This window comes from Sinocyclocheilus anshuiensis, unplaced genomic scaffold (assembly GCF_001515605.1).
Source record: "Sinocyclocheilus anshuiensis isolate Anshui unplaced genomic scaffold, SAMN03320099.WGS_v1.1 scaffold537, whole genome shotgun sequence".
In the NCBI taxonomy this organism is placed as follows: Eukaryota; Metazoa; Chordata; class Actinopteri; order Cypriniformes; family Cyprinidae; genus Sinocyclocheilus; species Sinocyclocheilus anshuiensis.
This window is the reverse complement of record NW_015539854.1, coordinates 733,737-757,996: the sequence shown is the minus strand read 5'-3', so window position 1 is coordinate 757,996 and position 24,260 is coordinate 733,737. Positions and strand designations below refer to the sequence as shown.

The 24,260-nt window shown below is 36.1% G+C and overlaps 1 protein-coding gene across 1 annotated transcript; it reads right to left on the bottom strand.

The window, feature by feature from the left end:
• Positions 1-232: 232 nt before the first annotated feature.
• Positions 233-23,166, bottom strand: LOC107684769 (neurabin-2-like). Its single transcript, XM_016481127.1, has 10 exons — positions 21,406-23,166; positions 11,190-11,322; positions 9,399-9,519; positions 9,194-9,298; positions 7,126-7,261; positions 5,918-6,064; positions 5,163-5,216; positions 3,545-3,774; positions 2,617-2,713; positions 233-2,467 (listed from the first exon to the last, which is right to left on the bottom strand). The coding sequence occupies exons 1-10, from the start codon at positions 22,792-22,794 to the stop codon at positions 2,414-2,416; spliced, it is 2,466 nt and encodes an 821-aa protein (XP_016336613.1). The 5' UTR covers positions 22,795-23,166; the 3' UTR covers positions 233-2,413.
• Positions 23,167-24,260: the final 1,094 nt, after the last annotated feature.

Here is a 24,260-nt window from a genome sequence, read left to right as displayed (position 1 = left end):
CAGAAGATGCTCATGCATTGTTGACATGCACATTGGTCCTATGCAAATTTCCCATCTTCTCCGAAACAATTTAACATTCAAATATTTATAAAATAAAATAATTAATTGAAAGCTTCTTTTTTTTTCCTTTTGCCCATTGGTATAATGTTTGACTAACAAAGAGTTCTCTGATGCAGAGTATGTATTAAAAATATGAGTTTAATCTGTATTTTTTCTCAATTTGTACCACAGAGGCAGTCATATTAAACGCTGTGTTGAATGGTTTGGTTTTTGCTCCGTTTAATACTCTCAAGATTTTACTGTAAAACTGAGCAAAGAACATTTCATAAGATGCTTAGGTTAAAAAAGACGAAAAATCCTCTGGTCTCAGATCTTTGAGGGCTAAGTTTTTTTAGATATTTCATTTACTTTATTTGAAATAAATGAATTATTTTCTTGATAGCTTTAGAAAGATCAGATCTTTGTCAGCAGAAAGAAGTCACTTCAGAGTTTAAAGCTTTGCCATACTTCTTTTTGTAGGTGATTGTAAGCTACGCATGTATCAGTTCACTCCCTCTAGTGTTCAGTAATGTGAATGTCCCCAGTTTTGATCATCATTGAACTGCAAAGCAGTCTCGGATACATTGAGTTTATATGGTCATTGTAGTTGCTCTCTTGACAGATTGAGTTTGAATAAATAAAAAGTTTAGGACTACCATTATATGTCCATATAAGTTATTTTGAGCATATAAAAAAAGCATGTTGTGCCACTTGAAAACAAAGCAACCTTTGTTACAAATCCACAGTTGACTGTTTATTTCATAAAAGCACATTAACAAACCACATGAGTGTGTTTTCCATACAAGCCTTGCACTGAAAAAAAAAAAAGTTGTTTACATGCCTCATCAATTTAATTTAGTCCTGTGTAAAGACTAACGATGACATACTAAATACTACAATCACAATCATTTCATTTATATTTCTTTGTTCTTTGTTATTTGTTAACAAATAATCTTCCTATAAGATGTGGACGTCACTGCCATTGTATCTAGGACATATTCTTCCAACAGCTAGTCTAATAAAAGTGTGCTGTATAAGGTTTAATCATATTGAACAATTCATGAGGCATATTCATTCCAGGCAGTAGAATCATGATTCTGTCCACTTTTCTTAAATGCATCCAGATTTCATTCAACTATTTTGGCCCATACAGGTCAATCTCTTAACTGCATTTACATGTAAACCACACTCATTTAAAAACAAAAAAGGAAACTATACACATGTGGAGGCCAGTCCCATAATCATACATTATTATTATTACCAGTTTCTGGTATAGCTGAACAAAAGAACAGTTCTACTGGAAAAGAAAAGAAAAAAGTAGTAAACACCTTTTTTGCCTCTGTAAAGAAGGTTTAAGGGAAGGTCTAAATGAACACTTGAGAGTGACTATGAACAGGAGTAATACTGAGAAAAAGGCAGCAGTTGGTTTTTAAGGTTTAAGTCACCAAAACCTTGCACAAGAGGTAAAGTGTGGACTGCTATAGGTAGAAGAGAGGCATATGAAGAGAGTTGTTTACACCCCTTAAAAATCCGGCTATATAGTAAGGCTAAGCTAAGTATGTGTGTTGTTTTTTAATGACTTCAAAAATTGAGCTGAAATACTTAATCCTTAACTGGTTCTTTAAAAGACCATTTTTAGCATTTTTTGAGTCTTTCCCATGTTCCCCAGGTTCCCTCCATTCTACCATGAATGATGTGCTTCCCATTTTAAATTAATATATACTTTTAAAGAATCTAGAAGAATCATACTTACTGTTTTATCACATATACAACAGGTCTTCCTAAGGAACGTCCCAGGAAAGACATCAGGATAAAAATGAAATAAAACAGTAACGAGACTTTTAAGGTACAGCAGCAAGTGGCAGGTCATTACTGGAGTTTCAGAAATGGATGTCTTCAAATACAAGATGTTGTTTTTACCACTTCTGGTAGAATCAGTGTCCCTGTTTCATTAGTTTCAGGACTGCAGCCTGGAAAAATGTTCTACTGTAGTATTTTGTTAATGAAAGATCAGTCTTCTGTTCTGCCAAATGTATGTTGTTAAAGTAACTTTTGTTGTGTACATTAGAATATTACAGGAACAACTTAGGCAACACTATCAATGACAGCCGAATCATTATCTAGAGTTAAATATAAGGAAAATACAAAGGGTTTTAAAGAGCAAACACTGCAGGGTAAAACAATTATTCACAATACTAAGAATGAATATAAGAAAAAATGGCGAAAAGCATAAAAAGCCTGAAATCAAGGTATGGAGGAATGAAACTCTTGGGCTTACTGACAATAACAAAATGGACAAAAGTACAGATTCTCTGTTTCCCCGGTTCCAATACATTTACACTGAAGTAGGTATAATTTTAACAATTGTTTACTTTTACGATGGATCCAGCGACTTCAACTCCTCGACCTGTGACTCAAGATCTATTACCTGTAAAAAGAGATATTGTATATGACTGCTTGAATTTAATGGTCTAATTTAAATATTTATAAACTGTACATTATTTTTAAAATTAATGTATTAGCGGTAAGCAAAAGGATTTGATCATTACTAAATATTACAGGGAATCGTCACTTTACCTTGTCTTGGAGTTGTTCTGTTTCCTCCTTATGTGAAGCTTCGGTCTCGTCTAGAGTTTTCTGCTGAGCTGTTTTCTTCTTCAGTAACTCAATCTCCCTGTATGAAAAACAGAAGGCAAAACACACTAATAGATTTCTGAAATTATATTGAATACTTCATAAAATATGAATTAATCACTTGGCTGTATATAATCATTTTGGCCCGATGACTAAAAGAAAAACATCTTTGAAAACAATCTAGTTTAAAATGCATGTGCCTAGTCCTTAGAAAATGTGATAATGTTGACTTGATGAAATTGTGAAGTGAATCTCCTTGCATTTAAGATACACGAGTGTACATATTTTAATCATAATTGTAAACATTTTTTGTAATATTTTGTTTTTTTTCTTTCAAAAATGTGCTTCCTTACATTAACGTTGTCATTATAGAAGAATTGTATCTAACTTATTATCTGCATAAATTGCTTTTTTCATTTCATTTTGAATAAATTAATTGAGCCAAACAAAATGAGTGTCAAATCATGCTGTTTATATAAATTTGAAATATATATATGTGTGTGTGTGTGTGTGTGTGTGTGTGTGTTAAATTAATTGAGCCAAACAAAATGAGTGTCAAATCATGCTGTTTATATAAATTTGAAATATATATATGTGTGTGTGTGTGTGTGTGTGTGTGTGTGTGTGCGTGCGTGTGTGTGTGTGTAGTATTAGTATGTATGTCTTTCAGAATGTTATGTAATTCTAATTGTATTTATTGTCATTTTAAGTGTATTTATTATCCTTGGACATTAAATTAACACAAAATTGCAATTAACAAATAACAAAGGTGAATATATGGACATATTCCTCTTTAAAGTCAAGGTTCAAGCTAAACAGGATCTTCAGTAAGAATGTGGATGTGGATCAGTATCCGTGTGTTTTCTCTCACTTTTGCTGATATTCTTTTATAAGGCGTTTGGCCTTGCTGTATTTGCGTTCTAGAGCCTGGTACTGAGCTTGAGTTTCTTTCAGGTGCTCATCCACAGCCTGGCAAAGACTCTGCGCCTCCATCCAATATCCTTCCAGCTTCTCCATCCGCTCCCGATTCTCCTGCATGTTATGCTCCATCTGGGCCTTTTCAGCACGCCAGCGCTGCTTCTCCTGCTCTGCATGATTTAGCTTCACACATGAATGCAAACAGGTGATTACTTTTTTGGACTTGTCGTGCAAACAGCAACATAGATCAAAACTTTACAACTGTGGAAACCCAGAACTCTTTTGTCAGAGGAAAAAACATCCATATGTGTTCTTTTGAAAAATGTAAAGGCCTATAAATGGAAAGTCTGCCATCATTTACTCACGCTAATGGCATTGTAAATCTTTATGACTTTTAACAAAATTAAGAATGTAAGCTGTAATACAATGATAATCTTCCCTTGCACCAAGCTATAAAATCTCATTAAAACATTACCAACTTGCTGCCTCAAGGTGTTGTATCCGATTTGATGTCAGAATATGCCACAAATTATCGGCTTGTGTATGCAGTCAAACCTGGTGCCTATGAATGTGTAAAAACAGTAATCAGATTTGAGAGCTATGGAGAAGATTTTAAAGGAGTAGCTCACCCAGAAATAAAAATTTGCTGAAAATGTACTCACCCTCGTGCCATCCAACATGTAGATGAGAGTGTTTTGGAGAGATTCAGCATTACGTCACTTGCTCACCAATGGATCCTGTGCAGTAAATCCACAAGTAACCAACAAATCTCCAGTCCATCAGCTGACCTCTTGTGAAATGAAAAGCTGCGTGTTTGTAAGAAACAAATCCATCATTAAGGCATTTATCTTTAAACCATTGCTTCTGGTCAAAATAGTCAATAATCCATAATAATGCTTCCACCAGTAAAAAAGTGCATCTCCTGTTGTCTTCTGACATCAAAATCCACCAACATATTTTCAGAACTGTTTTTTCACTGGAGAAAGCAATAGTATGGATAGAGGACTCTTAGCTCTTATTTTAGCCGGAAGCAACAGTTAAAATCTTAATGATGGATTTGTTCATTAAAAACATGCAGCATTTCCTTCACAAGACATTAATAGATGGACTAGAGTCATGAGGATTAGTTGTGGATTATAATGACGTTTTTATCAGCTGTTTGGACCTATTCACTCTAGAGAATCCATTGGTGAGCAAGTGATGTAATGCACATTTCTCTAAATCTGCTCCGATGAAGAAACAAACTCATCTACATCTTGAATGGCCTGAAGCTGAGAAAAATCAGATTATCATTTTTGGTTGAACTTTTTTTTTTAAGCAAATAAACTTCAATTTTAAGTAATCTGGACTGCTATTATAGTGCTTTTGGTCTTTTGTGGAACTTGACCGTTTGAATTACTGTTCTGCTTTTGTTGTATGTAAATGAGTAGCATAAAGAATTAATTTTGTGTTCTAAATAAAGTCATGCAGGTTTGGAAAGACGAGTAAATGATGACAATTTTCATTTTTATTCTAAGAAATCCCTTTTTTTTAGAGATCTGATGACCAGTTAGCATGAAAGGTTATCATACCTTCCTCTTGAGCTGTTGGATTTCAGCCTGAGTCACAGCATGTTTGATCTGCAACTGTGCCAAAGTAATACATGGGTTAAAGAATGTAACTAAATCTGCTCTTTCGCCATGATGAAACTTGCTTTTTAATGGAAAAAAAAAACCACAACACACTGATTAGTCTGAATGCATTTTTCAAAGATGACCTAAAGTGACAGTTTGAAAAGACATTTTTAAGACTTTCAGTGGATGGCTTATTATAAAATGTAACAAAAAAAACTACTGCAGCCTTAGGTGTCTTTCTTGTCTTCTACAAGAAAGACACCAATATTAACATGTATCAAGGGTGTAAAGTGTATTTATTAATGTTTTAGTTTGTTATTTTAGTAAACTGGCTTTTTGAGGTGGGACTACCACTTTTTAGGTGAAGGTATCCTAGTTACATCATTTATGTGGTGGAGTTTGTTCCATGTAAACAGTGCTTAATGAATAGTTACACCCCATGCTGATCTGTCACTTCCTTGCATCTTTGCTAAGAGACAAAGCAAAAGTAACCGGGTTTGTTTTTGCATATTTAAAAGATTGGATGCTCCCTAATTTGTATTCTAATAAGGGCCTTTGATGTAAACAGAGACCTCCACAGTTTGCTGGAGTCTGTGGAGTTTGTCCGTTCTAATTGTTTATCTATATACTGTATATAAATGTATGCACTTTTCCACCAAACATATTAGTATTGTATTTTAACCATTTTTTTTTTTTTTACATTTTTGTCTTACTTCTTTATATTTGTGGGCAAGCTTCTCAGGGTCCACTTCTACAGGTGACAGCATATCCTCATTCTCGGCCAAGTCAAACACCTCTATAGCACTAGGGTACGTAGGGCTCATCTCGTCTTCATCTTCGTCAGTGCCGTAATCACCCGGCTAGAAGGGAAGGATAAAGGAACTGCCTTTTGTCACAAGTTTTAAACATATTTTTAAAAACGTCCTAATAAACTAGGGAAAAATGCAGACTTTGATATCTGTTAACACTTTTCCATTCAAAAATCAGGGTACAGATATGGCGTTATGGCAAGGGTTATGCTGAAGTTTTATACTTAATGTTGGTGGTCATTTACACATAATATGTTTTTGCACTACAGGATGCAGCGCAATAGAAAAAGAACACTGGGTTTCACGATGCATTTTAGTTTATATCCAATCTTTAAATGTGATACAAAGTCTAGTGTCACTCAAAGACATTCAATGTTGTGATATTGCGTAAACTTGTCAATGCCAAGTGTAGCTCACTTGACTTTTTTTTATCATATTGACCTCTAGGAAGAAAAAGATTTTGAATTGCAAAATGTAGATGCACTTTGCAATCTTCTATGTTGGATTATAACCCATTAGATATGCTTCAATGCCATTTAGAGCACACAGAATTTCATAACCATAAACCCCACTAAGTCTAACCCTCTTAGCCCCCTAAGGTTGTTGTCATGACACCCTATCATTAAGCCAATGATAGATAAGATAATGTGACATATAATGTTTAAAACTGTGATTAACGTAGTCAAGTATATCACACAAAACATAAAATTGTTTAAATAAGCAACCTGAACAAACTGTCTGTAAATGAGTGACAATGTCCAATGAGAGCGATTCAGCAGGTGATCTTCTTTTACTGTCCGATTTACTTTTAATGTACTACTTTTAATATACCATCTAAATGGGGACATTGCATAGACTTCTATTGTTTTTATACACAGCTGCTTATAAATACTATAACCTAATATAGCCATACAATCTTTTTCAATTTGTAGAAATCTTTCTTTAATTTTATACCAGGTTATATATATATAGGCCTATCAGGTTTAGCTCACTTCTGAGGACAAATTTGTCCCGAAATTATGGTTTAAGTAGGTAAACACACACAAGTACAAGATTAGACTGTTAACTAAATAAAAATAAAAATACAACTATTCTAGGAAAGTACTACAGACCTCTTCCTCATCCCCCATGTAGTTGCCATATTGTTGTTCCATCACCTCCCGTTGCCAGCGCTCCTGTTCAAGGGTCTGCTGGATGAGCTGGGCCACTTCACTTTGCTCTCCTGGCTTCTCTCGGCCAATAATAAACCTGGAAACAGATGAGTTTATCACATACCACATACCTTTATCACATAGTCTTTTTCTTTACCTGTTAATGCTTGAGTTTACGCTAGACTAGAGGAAATAGTTCTCTATTTTTTTTTTTTACTTTAAATTCATCTTTTAATGGGGTCATAGCACATTTTCATACATTTCTACTGAGGTCCACTTATAATTACCATTATATTTAGAATTAAAAGGGCTGCTTTTTTGCTGTTTGATTTCAGTGTAAATGCCTTTTGAGTTCTTCAGAATCAGTAATGGTCTATAATTCAACAGTTATTGCATTACAATAAGACAATCTGCACTGAAATGTGTCTCTCAGCTGGTTAACATCAGACCAAAATGATCAGTGATATTTTTTTAAATAAACTGCATATGCTCATTTCTAACGTGGGGTTTCCTTCAAAAAAGCATATGCAGAGTAGCAGGTGATAATACAGCCAGAAACCAACTAAGATTTGACTTAAATAATAATAATAATTATATATAAACAAGTCGCTTTGGATAAAAGTGTCTGCTAAATGACTAAATGTAAATGTAAATATAAATGCTCTTTTTGTGCTTTTTGAAAGATATCTTACTAACATCTTCTTGTAAGGTCAGTCAAAAAATATGAGAAGACAATATTTATAATGATGCACAATGAAAACAAGATTTATACTGTTGTTTACTTTTAATAAAGCTCTTACAGATCTATCTTGGCTGGTCTGTCTCCCCTGCTTTATATTTATCCATCATAAATTTCCTCACTATTCTTTGCTATGTTGTGCATGTCTCCTCCACCCAGTGCCTGGTTTCATATAACCCTCTCCTTGTTCTCGCCCTGTTAACACTGATCTATCATAATGAAATATTCTTCTCTTCTAAATACAGTCTTTGTAACACATCATAATTGCAACTGTCACAATGACCCCCATTGGCTGAATGCTGAATGAACTACGAAAATGAGTAGGGAAAGACAATGACAAAGATAAAGTTAATGAACTCAAATCATTCTTTAAACACTTAAAGATCATATATTTGAGTAAGTTTTAAATTAGGGAAAATATTGTATCCAGGGCCGTCCTTAGCTGACATGGGGCCCGGTACGAGTTAGGGAGCGGGGCCCCCCTCGGTCCGTGCTGTTGCCGTTCGCCGCGGGGCCCCCTCAAACGCGGCCCTGATTGTATCATATATAAAGTAAGAGAGTTCGAAATAAAGAAGCTAAATGTTGTAAAAAAAATCAAGCAGCTGTCATGGAGCCAAAAGTACAATCTCTAATTACTTTGTATTTATTGCTGCCTTCAGTTCCTTCTGGGAAGTTCCTACTTATGATTTCAGAAGTTGTAATTAAGTTGTAATATGTCCAAGTGAATTTGGTTAAGGAACAAAGTATAAATGGGGCAAAATCATAAAAAGGAAGCTGCTTTAGAGCTAATGTGACAAAAGCAAAGGATACAAATTAGGTAAGTAAGAGATGCTCTATCTATGTATTTAATCATTCTTGAACTGCTATGTTAATCAAGGAAAATGCTGTTTTGTCACACAAATCTGCTTTCTGATGAACAAATTCTACTGCTATTCTCAATACATACTAATTATAGAGTAAACATTTACAATTAAAACTTAATTGGGACAAATACCCAAACAGTTTCTGGCATGATTTTTAATTTGCACCCTCAATTTCTAGCTGTTCCATATTGGCATTTATTAAAACATTGTGATGATGCTCATGTGGGCTTCACTCATAAATACGATAATTTCTGACATGAATTGCAGGCAGCATTAATTCACCATTACTTATGCCTAGAGCAAAAAGTGAACTTCAGTTTTACTTATCTGTAGATAAAAGAAACTGAAAAATGGGACTTCAATGAAATTAGATATCAGCAAGGAGATGACTTTTGTACCACACTGGTCTAAATCCACATGGTCTTACCGAACCGTGCCAGATGTGTTTCTCAGGACAGAGGCAGCAAAACTTTGCGTTACACCAACCAGGCTTGTTCCATCCACCTCCACTATCAAATCATTCACCTGGATCCTGAAAGAGAAAAAAGTGAGCAGTGTGACCAGTGTGAAATGAGTTTAGGTAATCAAGTTAAAAAATAACTTAGATGCTGTGGAGTATGCATAACATCTACCTGCCATCCCGATGGGCCGCCCCTTCCTCTGTGACGGTCTTGACGAAAATGCCAAGCTTCTCCAGACCCATGTCAGCTCCAGCACCCATCCCAATAATACTGATACCCAAACCCTCATTGTCTGTTGATGGACAACAAAAAATGGAGAACTCAATCCAGAGAATTTAGTGTACAAGTTCTGTTCATCACAGTATGAACATGCTCCACTGAACTTTTAGAACCACAAAAGGGCCTTTTAGACCGCACTTAACGCCGGATCATCATTTATCTAAAGCACATTTTTATTTTATGGAATTATTTTATGGAATTAAGGGGTTATGGAATGTTCAGTGTGAAACATCATCTTATGAATACACAGGATTAATTGTAAACATTACAGTTAATCTATGAGCAGTGTGAACCGTGAAACAAGATAACCCAGGATTCCTTTTACCTGGGGTTTAGAAAGACCCAGAGTTAACTCTTAAGTGTGAAAAGCCCTAAAGTGTCACAACACTCTTTCTGTCCTTAGAACTACATATTGTTTTATCATTTAAATTTTCAATAATCAAAGTTGTTTTTGTGAAAGAGGTTTTCATGAAAAGTGTGCTGTCTACTTCATATACTATTCACTGTCATTTACTATTATCCTCTTTTTAGAACTGCTTTACAGCAGAACTATTATTACACTACATTGCGTTTTATTTTTTTTGCACAGAATATTCTCACTACTTGCGAAACATGATTCAGACAAGAACAGAAGTACTGTGAAACATCTTCATTTCCTCTTTGACATTTTCCCTGTTGAGTGTTACTCTTTAAATACCCCTTTCGCTCTCCTACTTTTTCCTTCATTTACTCTCTAACACACTTTTATTTGCTATATTGTGAATATAGTTACAGCTAAAGGGTGTTGTTAATCACAAAATGCAGTGAAGTATATTCACGATACAGTAAGGCTTTAAGTGTCTTACTGTTTTTATAAAACTTTTTTATTATTACACCAACACTACATAAAATATTGCGATTACATTTGAATTGAAGCACATTTATTAAGACACCATGTAAACTAAGGTTAAAATCAACAGTGGCCTCTATAAGTGCTCTGTAGTATATGATCATTTAGTTCTTTTAATAAATTTAATTTATCTTTATCTTTCCATCTACATAATGTCCCCTTCATCAATTTAACAGTCTTTAAAAAAGAAACAGCCTACCATCCAGGTGAATATGTCCACCTGGTGTTCTGTGACTCAGAGGGTGAATTCTATTCAAAAGTGAGCTTCACTATGCCCTACTCACTCCAAGTGGTAAAGCATTTGAAATGAGTAGTCAGAATGGTGCAGGGTATTACTGTATTGAAACACCCTACACAAATCTATACACTACTACTTTATTATTTTTAATTGTTACATACGCTTTAAATTAATCATCTAGCATCATGTGTTTATTATTGCCACAATTACTTCCTTAACATGACCACTGTATTTACACTTTGCTAACAGCCTTGTGGTTAGCATGTTTGTGAAGGGATTCAGTAGCTTTATTTAATTTTAAAGTAGTGTTCCCTTCATGCAGTCAATTATGTGTGCAAAAATTAAATTTGAAATTTGACCTATGTAAATGACAAAAAAAAACACAAAAAAAACATGATGAATTGCTAGTTGGAGGTTGGCTGTTCTTTCAACCATTTATCGATCCATCCATCCATCCTGTCAAACTCTAATCTTTTCATACATCATCCATCAATACACCCCGCCATTTATTGCCTCTTCAATGCATCAATCATTTCAACCCCCTCTCCGCGAATACCTTTCTCCAGTTCAACGGGGAACAGGTCCAGCCTTTCCACACGTTTCTCCAGCTCATATTCAGCAGAGGCAGCCATGGGGTCCACGTCATCATTCCTCCTGTCATAGTCCTCATTACAATAGGTTGTGAACACCTGAAAATTTGATCATAACCACATCTTTGCTTCAGAAAGCTTTTCATTCATGTAATAAAGTAAACATGTTTTCATTCCCTTTTCAGAACATGTAAATACTCCACTGCTTATTGATTCACTTCAATCTGTTGAATAATAGATTCAACAGGAGAATATATTACACAACAGCCAGATACACTTTCCAGATTCCAGATTCAGCTCTCAGCAAGTATCTGACTTTGATTCAGAATCAGTCCTCGAACCAAACCCAGAATAAGGATTGCATTGCTTGTGATTATACACAGATTGTTCTGAATAATATTAAGAAATAAATATCAATAATATTAACCAGTTCACCACCTTCATTTAATGACATTGACTGATGCTGCTCTCCTGAATAAGCTAGTTAGTCTTAAAGAACTAATTTTCTACATTTTCTGAATAAGAGCTTACATTTACATTTACTCTCCATCAGTTCTCACAATGATTTGGTCTGCTCATTTTTCTATGATTTCCCATGTTTTCATGACTGGGTCCCCCTACAAAACCTCTGTACACTCCCCTCAATTATTATTATTATTTTTTTTTTCTCTTTTTGTTATTGTCTGATCACTTCGAAAAGTAATGGCACACTTATACTCAACAAGCTGCAGAATTTGAGATATCATTCATGTCTGTACCACAAATGGTACATGCAGACGATTACACAAGTTACACAATTTAATCCTTATTGATATGGGTTTCAAATCAGGGAAGCTTTCACTGGGCTAATAATTATTATGTTTGTGGCCATGTAAAGAGCGCAAGTCTATATGACATTGCTGAGGCAACAACTGGCACCTTTTTAGCCATTACTATTAATACAACCATGTTTTTCTCTGTTTCGGAGCAACGTTATACTTTCCTGTAAAGCTCCAAATTTTATAACCAAGAATTTACAAATCCACAACAGTTCTTTTTAGTAATTTTCTGCATGGCTGATAAATCTTCCAGAACATTGACTGGATTCAAATACTTTTCTCTTGCTGTTTACTGACATTTTAAGTTTTGCATGCTGTTTGATTGTAAACATAATTTTATATACAGACTAATGCACTGACTATGCTATTGAAGTGGCTCTCTATTGAAAGCAAAGCTGTGTGGGCAGAGCAGGTGTGCCCACTTCACAGCAGCTCTTGAGGCTTTACTGCTAGTTTTATATAATCTTTTTTAATGTGGGTGCAGGTGCCAACTTAACCTGGCTTGAACACACATGCATGTTTTAAATTTATACTGTTAATGTGAAATGCTTTAGGTGACCATACTATGATACACAGCATGTAAATGTCCATTTTACTTTTGTATTGCAGTGTTCTTGGGTATCTTCTTTTGGCCAAACATTGCAATTGTCCTCCAAAGAGAAGGTAACACCAGAATGTATTGTGAGAAGCTTAGTCTAAAAGATGGCAGACAAACCCAAATATAATTTTTAGACATTATAAATATACTTTTAATTAATTAAACCCTGAAATGTATTGACAAATGATAGTTTGCACCATATTTGTGTGTGCTATGTATTTTTATGAATAGAATTTCATGTTTGGTTGACGTCACCAAGACCTTTTTTAGCCACCTGTCATATAGAGACTACTTTTAAGAATCCAATGGATAAAATCAAGTCATACCCTATACTTTTTCCCTTGAATATCCTGTTTCACTCAGAAATAAGTCACATTACAGAAGTAAAATGTACTGTGAATGCCATTTCCTGTTATGTAATGAAATAAAAATAACACCAGACCATCTTTATTCCCCAATGCCAGACAACCACCAGCATCCTAAATCCTCATCCCTCAATTCCACCCACTCATGTCCTGCCACAAGCATCCCACTCTTAGCAGCACATCCCACATTAAACACAACCCCTGAGAGAAAAATTGTGCTTTACTCCCATCTGTGCTTTAAGTCCACCTGCACCTATTCCCCAATAGCAAAATGAAGCATCACATACACCAGCTGAGACCAGCTACCATGGCCACATGATTCAGTGAGACTGTGTGGCTGGGATTTTTGGTGGTGCCCGGTGGACACAAACATCGGATTAAGGAGGGGGAGGATAGAATAAGAGAGACGAAGAGAGAGACAGACAGTGGTGCTCCAGTTGTGTGAGAGTGCCAGTAGGTCACATCTCTTAACAGATGGCGAGGGATACCCCTCCTCCGCTCAAACTCTGCTCACCCGTCCTGGCTCTGCTGCCCTACTAAAGGTATGAATGACAATAAATGTTCAGTAAATATCATTAATAGTCTATAGGAATTGCGGTTTTCTTGCTCAAGTGTTGGTAGAATGACTAGAATCTCATGAAATCTGTCAACATGTCTTGGTCAAAAAAAGCCTATTTTAAGACTATTAAGTTCATTTTCTTTAAATTACTGTAAAGTCAAAGTCTAAATCTCATTACTGTTTAATATAGAAAATTTTAGAGTTTTAGGGGGGATAGTGCTTATGACAAAAATAATGCAAAAAATGTCTGCTGATGCAACACAAGGCACTTAACAATGAACAAAATAAAATATGAGGAGAAGTTCTAACAGGAAAACCCATGTAAGGAATACTGTTAATAGGCTGTTAGAAAATAATAAATCCAAATAACATGGTTGAAAAGTTGTTGCCCGCAACCACTGACATTTTCTGCACTGCTTGAGGTCGGGAACAAGAGAGAGTTGCAGTAAGATTGGTTCTGTTCCAGGTGACAGGAATAGATTTGTGAACACACTCCATGTTTCTGCATACATATGAGGCAGAGGTTTTCTGGTGTTTTCCCGCCATTCTCTTCAAATACCCACTACTATATTTCTTACTCTTCTAGCTACTAGTAAATAAGTGTAGATTTAAAATAATCTACATAAGCCAAGCATAAAATATTAAATGTATGGTGCTGACAATATTATAAAATATAATAAAATGTTATGTATTTATAAAATAAAATACAATAAAATGTAATTTGGTTGCACCGTAGTTCTCACTGGGTCATGCTAGTTTTTAAGTTTGCATCTATTCAGTAATTTGCTAAAGTAAACTGTTTTGGTCTATGCAGTGGATCATATCCACTTCTATTTATATAAGTGCACACACTTTAACAATGAGACATCAGTTGAATCATTGCCCTGGCTGACAATATGTAAGTAAATGTAATTTTAATAAAACATTTAAAAACACTATGTTCAGTAAAGTAAGCAAAATTGTGAAATACTGGCAAAGGAACAGAGTACACTGCAAAATACAATTCAGTGTTTCCCTATCTTTTTCATTGTATGAACCCCTACAGCACCTTTATTGACTCCTAAACCAGAAAAGTTTTCTTTTCAACTCATATTATACTGGATGTCTCTTAGCATTTAGCACTTTTACAAGTAATCAATAATCTGGGTGAAAAACAGACCCAAGTTCTTACTTAATTGTCCTTTACAAGTTTTGATTGTTCTGGGCCTGGAGCCAATTGTATTTGAAGTTGTATTGTTGTGAAGAAGAGAGAAGTGTGTCAGATTCTTTGAAAATTGTTATATAATAATGAATTTAACAAGCCTGAAATCATGATTTCTGTTTTACAGGTTTAACAAACAAAACAGAAATCTTTCCAAGAGTACTTTACAAGTACTCCCTGTAGAACTTGCTTAGGACCAGTAATACCCTTGTAGCTCAAACAGTAAGCCAACACTGTAAAAAAAAAAAAGAGTAAAATTTACAGAAAAAAACTGGCAGCTGTGGTTGCCAGAATTTTACAGTAAAAAAATATGGTAGCAAAATTTTAGGGTTTACGGATTTAACTTAAATTTACCATTAAAAACCATATTTCATTAACTGATATAATGTTATTCCAACCTATTGAAGTTCTGAAATCTGTTTAGTACTTTGGTAATACACTGATAACCATCAAAATCGTGTGGTGATGAGAAAGTCACATGATGAACCAAAGCCCATCACAAGCAGCTTTTAAATAAAAACATATATAGAAGGTGCACAGTGTCATTGACACAAACACTAAACACCATCATGGTAACACACATGAAACTGAAATAATGCAAAAACATTCATTTAACAACATTAGGTGTAACACACAACCCTAATATACAAAACTGATAAGAAAAAACTAAGAAGAAACAGTTATTTCAACAAAAAAACATCAAATTTGAAATGTAACGCAGGGAATTCTGGGAATGTCAATTTACGGTTATTCACTGTAAATTATACAGTCTTTTTCACTTCTAAAAACAGTATACTACCGTAAAATTAATGTCCAATACATGTAATGTCCAATACAGTTTTTCACCGTATATAGTAGGGGAATTTACCGTTAACCATTTAACAGGTTTTTACTGTAGCATTTTTACAGTCTTTTACCGTTAAATTCACTGTCATTTTTTACAGTGCAAGCTGAGAAAGAAAACACTAATATATATATATAGAAGGTGCACAGTGTTATTCATTCAAACACTAAACACCATCATGGTAACACACTATACTGAAGTAATGCAATAAATATTAATTTGACAACATTAGATGTAACATACAACCCTAATAAACATAACTGATAAGAAAAAAACCTAAGAAGAAACATAGTTATTTCAAAGAAACAACATCAAATTTGAAATGTAACGCAGGGAATTCTGGGAACGTCAATTTATGGTTTTTCACTGTAAATTTTACATTCTATTTCACTTCCAAAAACTGTATTTAACCATAAAATTATATGAAATATCCATTGCAGTTTTTCACTGTATATAGTAGGGGAACTTACCGTTATGAAATGAATGAAACCAAATGAAAACAAAGTGGACAAAATGTGATAAAAAGGATAAAAGTGTCTTCCAAATGCATAAACGTATATAAATCAAAGGGGCCACATACTGCACCAAAGTATTTCACAATTTATGGCTACACCACGGATATGATCTAAAATGCTAGCAGTAATATAGCTCATACAAACAAAGCTTTCCCAGAACAATTAGGCAAAATACATGCCAGGCAGGCAAATGATAACATACTGTGGAATTTAGGCAGTCATTCCTGAACATCATCTATATCCTGCTGTTCTGAGGCTTTGTTCAATAATGTAGCATACGGTGAGATACTGCAAAGCAAGCTGGATTTTATCCTAATGACGTGCTGGGACTGACTGAAGAATAAGGGATGGATGAATGAACCACTCCTGCTGTTCGAATACGATTGCACTTCCTATAAATATACACCTCTCTGTTCTAATCATATATAGGAGTAAAATCATACTACCAAAATGCACTAATAAGCAGCCTTTTTTCTTAAGCTAGCATATCTTATATAGGTTTCAAGGTGCACGAGGCTGGAATGTGAAGTAGGCCAAAGCTACCTTGATGTGAGTACAGTCAAACTTCCTGTATTGTCCCTCAGGCACAGAGGTGTTAGGAACGTCTCTCTGTCTCACTCACAGACAGTTCTGGGTTGTCTGCATGATCCTGATATATCTGTCAGCTGTCAACAGAAATGCCTCAAAATATCAGACCAATTTCATTGCTACGCATTCATCCCTCTCCTAAACAATCCACTAAAATATACCCAAGCCAAGATGCACTTCCACTTCTTTCTGGTGTTAAACACAAAACAAGATTTTAAATAAAGTACTCTTTTCCATGCATAAAAAAGCTAATAATATAACAAACACGCACCTGTAATAGATTATTAGAGTACAACAACTGTCTTGTCTTCCACAGTATTGATTCTAAAATGGTTTTAAAAACATCTTTATATTCTTTAAGCAATATATAATTTTTCTTTTGATTTTAGGATGAAATATGACCCAGATATTTCTTTGTAAGTTTCACTCACCAACATATAGCTAATTAAAATGTTGAATAACTACACTCCAAAAAAAAAGTCTGTAAAAACAATGCCCAATTTACTGTGTTAACATGAAGGGATTTTTTGAATTATGCATTGAATTGTATTTCAGGGTTAAAGGAAATATTCTTAACAGATAATGGCATTTTTTCCTGGCAGAAAATTACCAGAAGAGATATATAACTTTACAAATCATTTCACAAACTTTAACAGCCTGTCTCTCCAGATATAAATGAATTTACTGATGCTCACGTTTATCGTTCAGAATAACTGACATTTATTGATTCTGGACCACATGATGAGGTGTAAAATACAGAAAGATTTTTTTCACCCTTTTAGGGATAAAACACTGACTATGTAGATAGAGAAAGAAACAGAGAGAGACTTAATGAAAAATGTTGTAAGTTTGAGCGTTTGGTGTGCACAACGCCTTGCAGGGGAGGACAGACAGCGACAATACTGCTATTTATAAGCGCTGCCAAGCCAGAGAAAGAAAGAAATGAGACAGGGAAATGAGTAAAAGAGAGAAAGAGAGGAGAGAAAAAAAGGGATTAAAATGGGAATGAGTGACTTGGCAGTCAAAAAATTCAAGAAAGATGAAAATCAAAAAGAATACAATATGAACTTGAATGAATATGTTCATCTTAAATGAATATGGGTTGAAGAAGGACACAGAGAGGAGAAGAAGTGAGTAACTGAAAGAGGGGCAGCGAGAGAGGGAGGGAAGAAAACGAAAACAAAGCGGTTAGTGTGAGATCTGCCTCTTAGGTCAGCCTCAACTCTCCAGCCTAAAGAGAGAGAGAGAGAGGTTTAATAGAGACCCAACACTCTAGCCAGCACAACAGGCCTTGTGTTTGACGGAGAGCTGTTAAATTCATTTAGGGAGAAAACTTTGTCCCAAATTCTGTCTGCAAATAATAAAGGGGGTGAAAAAGGGACAGAAGGAGAGAGAGAGAGAGAGAGACAGAGAGAGTGACACGGCCACTTGCTGACTAACACAAAGTCCGCCACAGCTTGGCAGCGAATGAATGCTGTCTCCTCAGCCTATATGATCTCACACCAGTGAAAAACACTGTACGAAGTCTCCAGATTGAGAACGAGTTTTTACTCAACTTAAAGGTTGCACAGAAATGCTGGTGCAAAGTAAATGCTCAATCAGCTTTTTTGACCATAGACAGTGTCTTATGCTTGAAAACAGATTTTTCAACTCAGACTCGCTGGAAATACGTGACTCTAGCTACATTTTTACAAAATCTATAGCAATATTATTTTTCTCCATTGCAGATGTGGGTTTATTAAACAGCCTGGTGGCATTAATAGATATATTATTTTATACATTGTCTTTAGGCTTCAAGTGCAATGCTCTACCAGGTGAGCTACTGAGCAAGTTTACTACTTCACGAAAGCCATACATATGTATACAAATGTATTCCTGCAAGCAATACAAATGTATTGGTTTACAAATCACATACTATGGTAAAAGTGTTTCAAGGTCATAACATAACATTGTGCAAGGAACACAGTGTTAATTGATAATCTTCCCCTGTAATTATAATTTGTGTGAAAAGGAACAAAAGTTTTTGGTGTTTTACTGCCACTAATGTTTATTTCTGTCTTATTTCCAATAAGACTGGGATGAAATGTTTACATTATTAAATAAATACATTTTCTGAGAAAAATAACAGCCACAATGCTAGAGTGTTTTGGATATTTGCCATTATATGCTAAGATTTTCTGTTTTTAGTTTTTGCCTGTGCCGGGGCTGTCCAGTCCTGTTCCTAGATGGCCACTTTCTGTTCCAGTTTTGCCTATGACATTTGCTAGGTTGTTCTGGGGTTTTTTCCCATGGAAAGTGGAATGTGAACATTTTGCTAAATGTCTCCTTTTGTGTTTTGTAGAAGAAAGAAAGCCATACGTGTTTAGATAACAGTAGTAAAAGAAATTACATCTTTGGGTGAACTATTCTTTTAAGTGTTTTCAGTCAAATCTGACTCAAACACAGCTCGTGGTCAGACCTTGGAGTTGCATTCATCATTCTCTTGAACAATCGTTAACAGACTACAGGATCATTGTGAGTTTGGTTCTCACAAACAGCATCAGCCCTGACTATTTCAAAAGAGCTTCTGTTTTTCTGTGGGTTTCTCTTATCTATCAGTGATACTGACATATCCACAATATATCTACCCCTTACTTTTATCTATTCATAGGTCAGCTATTTTTACTCTTATCACTTACAGGAGGGGTTTCGTCATGTTTTCGCATTGCCTGCATCTGAAAGACTCACACCTTCCAGAACTGGACAGCTCATAATTACTTAATGTTAATACATTTATATTTATATGTCATTAAATAAGATTTCTGAATGTTCAGTTTTCTAATAATGATTTGTAAGAGGGTATTTAATTTGCATGAATTTTCAAAAATGCAGCTTTACATTTATGCTAAAACCTTTTGGGAATTTGAACTCCTGTTTTAGTTAAATGGACGTTAATACCATATGTGAACTGAGTAATATATGTAAATCTTTAAACTAAACCTTGTGAAGTACTTTTAAAAAGTGCAGTTTTCTAATAATGTCAAATGAAAAGTTTTACTTCAAATTACTTTTGGAATCATTGTTAATATAAGTTAAGTTATTGCTACTTGCTATTGCATTGTTAATATGTTAAGTTATTGCTACTTGCTATTGCATTGTTAATATATGTTAAGTTATTGCTACTTGCTATTGTTAAGTCGGTGACCGATTGTATTTATAGTTTAGGGGGAGGGACATTCTCATTCTAGAGACAATTTTATTTGACAGTGTCCTGAAAGGATCTGTTGTTAAATGTTGGTTTGGTTTCATGTTTACACAGATCTACAGAGCAGAACTAGCTACATCCTGATCACAAGCAGGCCAGCTGAGCTTATCAGACACATTGTCTGAGGTATGTTTGTTACCTCAGCCATTGATGTCAGGTCAGCATTTGTCCTGGATAAATGTCACGCCTAATCAAAGAGAGGAAGCGCTTGGGAGAGAATAGATGCCAAGACAAACCGACTGACAGTCTGGATTATGTTATATTCTATTCCTCTCATTCAGTCTGTGCCAGTCTGCAGCCTCTAAAAGTGTACCAACAGTTACAGTGACTGAGGCTTCTACAGAAACTGATAAATAAAAGACTGAATGGTGTAATGTATGAAGTTCATTCATTCACTCATCCCAACACATACGCCAGTCTCTAGGCAACCATTTTAAATGAACCAGACCCCTCTCATTCATTTTAAAACAAAAGCCAAACATACAAGACATAAAAACACAGTTCATCTAAATACAGCACAAGCAAAGGCTTTATAAAGAATCCTTTTAATGTGAATAAATATTCTCCTACCTAAAACATGGTCAGTGTCCTAATTTCTTGTTAAATATTCCTAATGTCTAATTAATATATCAAATACGCACACGTTGAAAATCAAACCCTCCATCATAACTCTCAGATCTCATTCATAATAAGATTTTCTGGTTATGAGACTTGTGAGATCCAGTGGTGTCTGCTGTCAATGATGCAAATTACACTTTAAAGCTACAGCAGAAGGTTTTCAGTAAATCATTTCAATTTTCCGCATATAAAGCTATAAAATAGATTAGATATAGCGCACAAGTCATATGGACTGCCTTTATAAAACTGTTATGTACCATTATGGTATTTTTTGTCCTTTTTGGAGCTTGATAAAGCTTAGATCAGTGGTCCTCAACATTTCTGACTCTAAGGCCCCATGTTGTCCAACAAAACATTTTGGCCTCATATATATATAGGCTATTTAGATATTTATGCTGTAATTATGACAAGGTTGCTTTTTTATCAACAGAAACTGGAAGAATTGATATATGAATGATTCCAGATGTTTCACAAGCTATATAAACAATATAACAACCATATTTGAGGGAATAATAAATAAGAAACATTATTTCAGTTTACAGCTTGACTTTGTGCTTTTATAGCATCTTAATCTTGACTACAGTTAAATTATTTTATCTATAAATAATAATTTATTCATTTAAATACTTTTAAGTTATCCTGAGGCCCCCATTTGCAGAGGCCCACTGATTGAGAACCACTGCCCTAGTTGGAAAAGACAGGTGAAATGTTCTGCAAAATATCTTATTTTGCATTCAGAGGAAGAAAGAAGAACATACGGGGTTTTGAGCGAGTAAATGATGACAGAATTTTAATTTGTGGTGAAATATATTCCTTTGAGGTATAAACTCACCTTAATGGGTGCAGTACTGAATTTAATTTTCCTGCTCGGGGGCGGATCCTCCTCCGTCGGTAATCCAGCAATCTCAGAGCAGCTCGACTCTGGCTCATATACATCATCTTCATCCTCCTCATCCTCAAGCTGGCTACCACCAGAGTCTTCTCCTACTGCACTGTAGGCACTGATATCCACCAAATCAGCCTTAGAGTAATTCTCCTTCAGAGTACCATCATCATCCTCCTTCTTACTGACTCCCACTGATGGACGAGCATGTCCATCCTCGCCCTTCCTTCCAGTGCCAGTGATGCCAGACTCCATAGTGTCTCTCTCAAGGGCCTCTCCATTGGAAGCAAGTCCCCCATTTTCTAAATTACGGACATCAGCAGAAATAAGAGTACCTTTTGTCTCTGTGGCACTGGCCTGTCCGGATTTACACTTATCTAGAGTCTTAGATTCATTGGCACTAGATTCATCCTTCTCCCCTGTCTTTTTCCCTTCAAAGGACTCTGTATCCACAGCTGTGATGCCGTCTTGAAGCTCAGAGACTCCATTAAGGCTGCTACACCTCGCGTCTTGTTCCTCCTGGTGCTGATTTACCATATCCTCCTTGTTTGCCCCTGAAGGACAAGCGCGTACCCGTTTGGTGATGATTTTTGAGTTGAGAGCACCAACACGGCCGGTGACCCCGCGCAGAGGCGGCGGGGGCGTATTGGATAGCCGGTGCAGGTTGTTCCGCAGCTCGGCGGCCCGCTCGAAAACGGCGCTGAGCTGGCTGACGGTGGGCGACACGGCCTCGTTGGTCCCGCCGATCGCGTCCAAGCTATCCAACGACTCCGTGCTGCCGTTAAAACGCGCGACCACATCCAAACGCGACGCATCCTGAAAGCCCGCGGCGCGTTCTTTCTTCAGTAACACGCGATTAGAAGCCGCCTGTCTCTCCTGCTGCTGCTGCTGCTCAAAGATCTTCCTCGTCTCCTGCAGCTTCGAGTATCTGGGCGACGCGTCCGTTTTGCTATCGAAGCGGTTGACGCGCTCGGAGACGCTAGATCCCAGTTTGAGCAGCGCGCTGTGATCCACGTTCTCGTTCAGGCTGCCAGCCCGCGGGAGCGTGAGACGCACCGCTTTGCCGTTTTCCTTTTGCGCGTCTTCAGCCTCGGTGGGTGAGGATGCGCCCATCTGCATGAACATGTTCTTGATGCGGTGCACGTTCGAGCCGTACGTGCGACCGCGGCTGGTGAGCTTAGGCTTGCCATCCTGAGCGTCGCCGTTATTTAAGACATCGTTCGCCGGCTTCAGCGCCTGAATCCCCGCCGCCTCGTACGCGTTGCGGTGAGGAGAGGGGCTGCGGAGCGCGGTGGTGCTCACTGGCTTGGAGGAGGATGAGGATTCGGTTTTCATCATGGTCTGTTAGGCTTCTCCGAGGCGATGCGATAACAGCATCTCTGAGCCCGTGGCCCCAGACGTTTCTGTCAGGACAAAACTGTCGCTGATGAACAATGATGTGCCCTGGAATAGATGAAGAGAACGGTAAATTAATGCCCATGAATGCGTGTAGAGTATCCGTCAGCGGCATGGCACAAGCAACGCACCATCTTCCCGTCTGTGAAAAACAACAACGCTGATTAATGTGTAAATCACACATGCATTGATGTACGACTAAACGAGAAACTAGAACAACGATGCGTCCTGGATTTTCACGACAGATTGTGCTTTTATAATCCGGATAGATTTGATCTCTTGATTTAGTCAGCTGCAGATTTCTGCCTTTCCCACTGATGCTGCAGCGGCGCAGCAGAGATACAGGGTCATAGAGCGCATCTAATTTCACACTCTCTCAGCACATTGATTTTTATGGGGTCACACATTTTAGTCCTCATACCAGGGCTCCATACAGCATACCACTGAAACCCAGCTATAAATTAGGTTTTGACTTAATATTATATTAGATTAGATTAGATTAGATTATTACACTATGCTCACACAGAGGATGGATTTGCAAATTCTGACTGTTATTTATTTAATTGTTGGTCTTTCTATATGCAGATGGAGACAGCAGATGACAGATGGTTTTTGGTCATACATTATATCTCACAGTTTTTGAGCATCTTTTTACTTTTACTTTTAGTCATTTAGCAGACGCTTTTATCCAAAAAAAATAACACTGAGCCAAACACACATGCTAAAATAACAACAACTTACTGACACATAGTAAGAAATGGTTATAAAAAACTGAAACAGAAGTGAAACAAGTAGTAGGATCTAGTAGTAGTAGCATCTCAGGCAATAAACTAGCATAGCATAGCATGTCCCACATTAGTGTTCTGATTTTGTGACAGCATTTTTATAGGTGGAACCCAGGCTCAAGGAAGCTATAGCCTACCTATAAATAATTTATATATAATTTATATTGTACATTTTTTTTTAATAACTTGAGTTCTACACTACAGCTCCAGTTGCCACATTTCTCCACTATATATTTACGTAATTGGCTAACCAAAATGAAGTACTTGATTAAATACTACATTAAATTACATTTTAAAATATTCGTAATCAGACTACAATTACTTTTTTATTGATTACATCATTAAATATTATTCACACAATACCAATAAATTCTAATTAATTGATTCTCTCTAGTTCCTCTTTTTCATCTTTTAAATGTTACTTTTTTTTAAAGTAGTTTACCTCTTATATACACTCAGAAAGTCCAGTTTTGGGGACATTCACACAGAGATCAGTCATTAGTCAGGTGACTACACAGCATTTGACCACTGGATTTTTAGGTTTAAGAATTGTTTTAACATTGCATGAACTATTTGAAAGATCACTCAGTAGGTTATTTAACCATGTATTACGGTGTCTTTGCA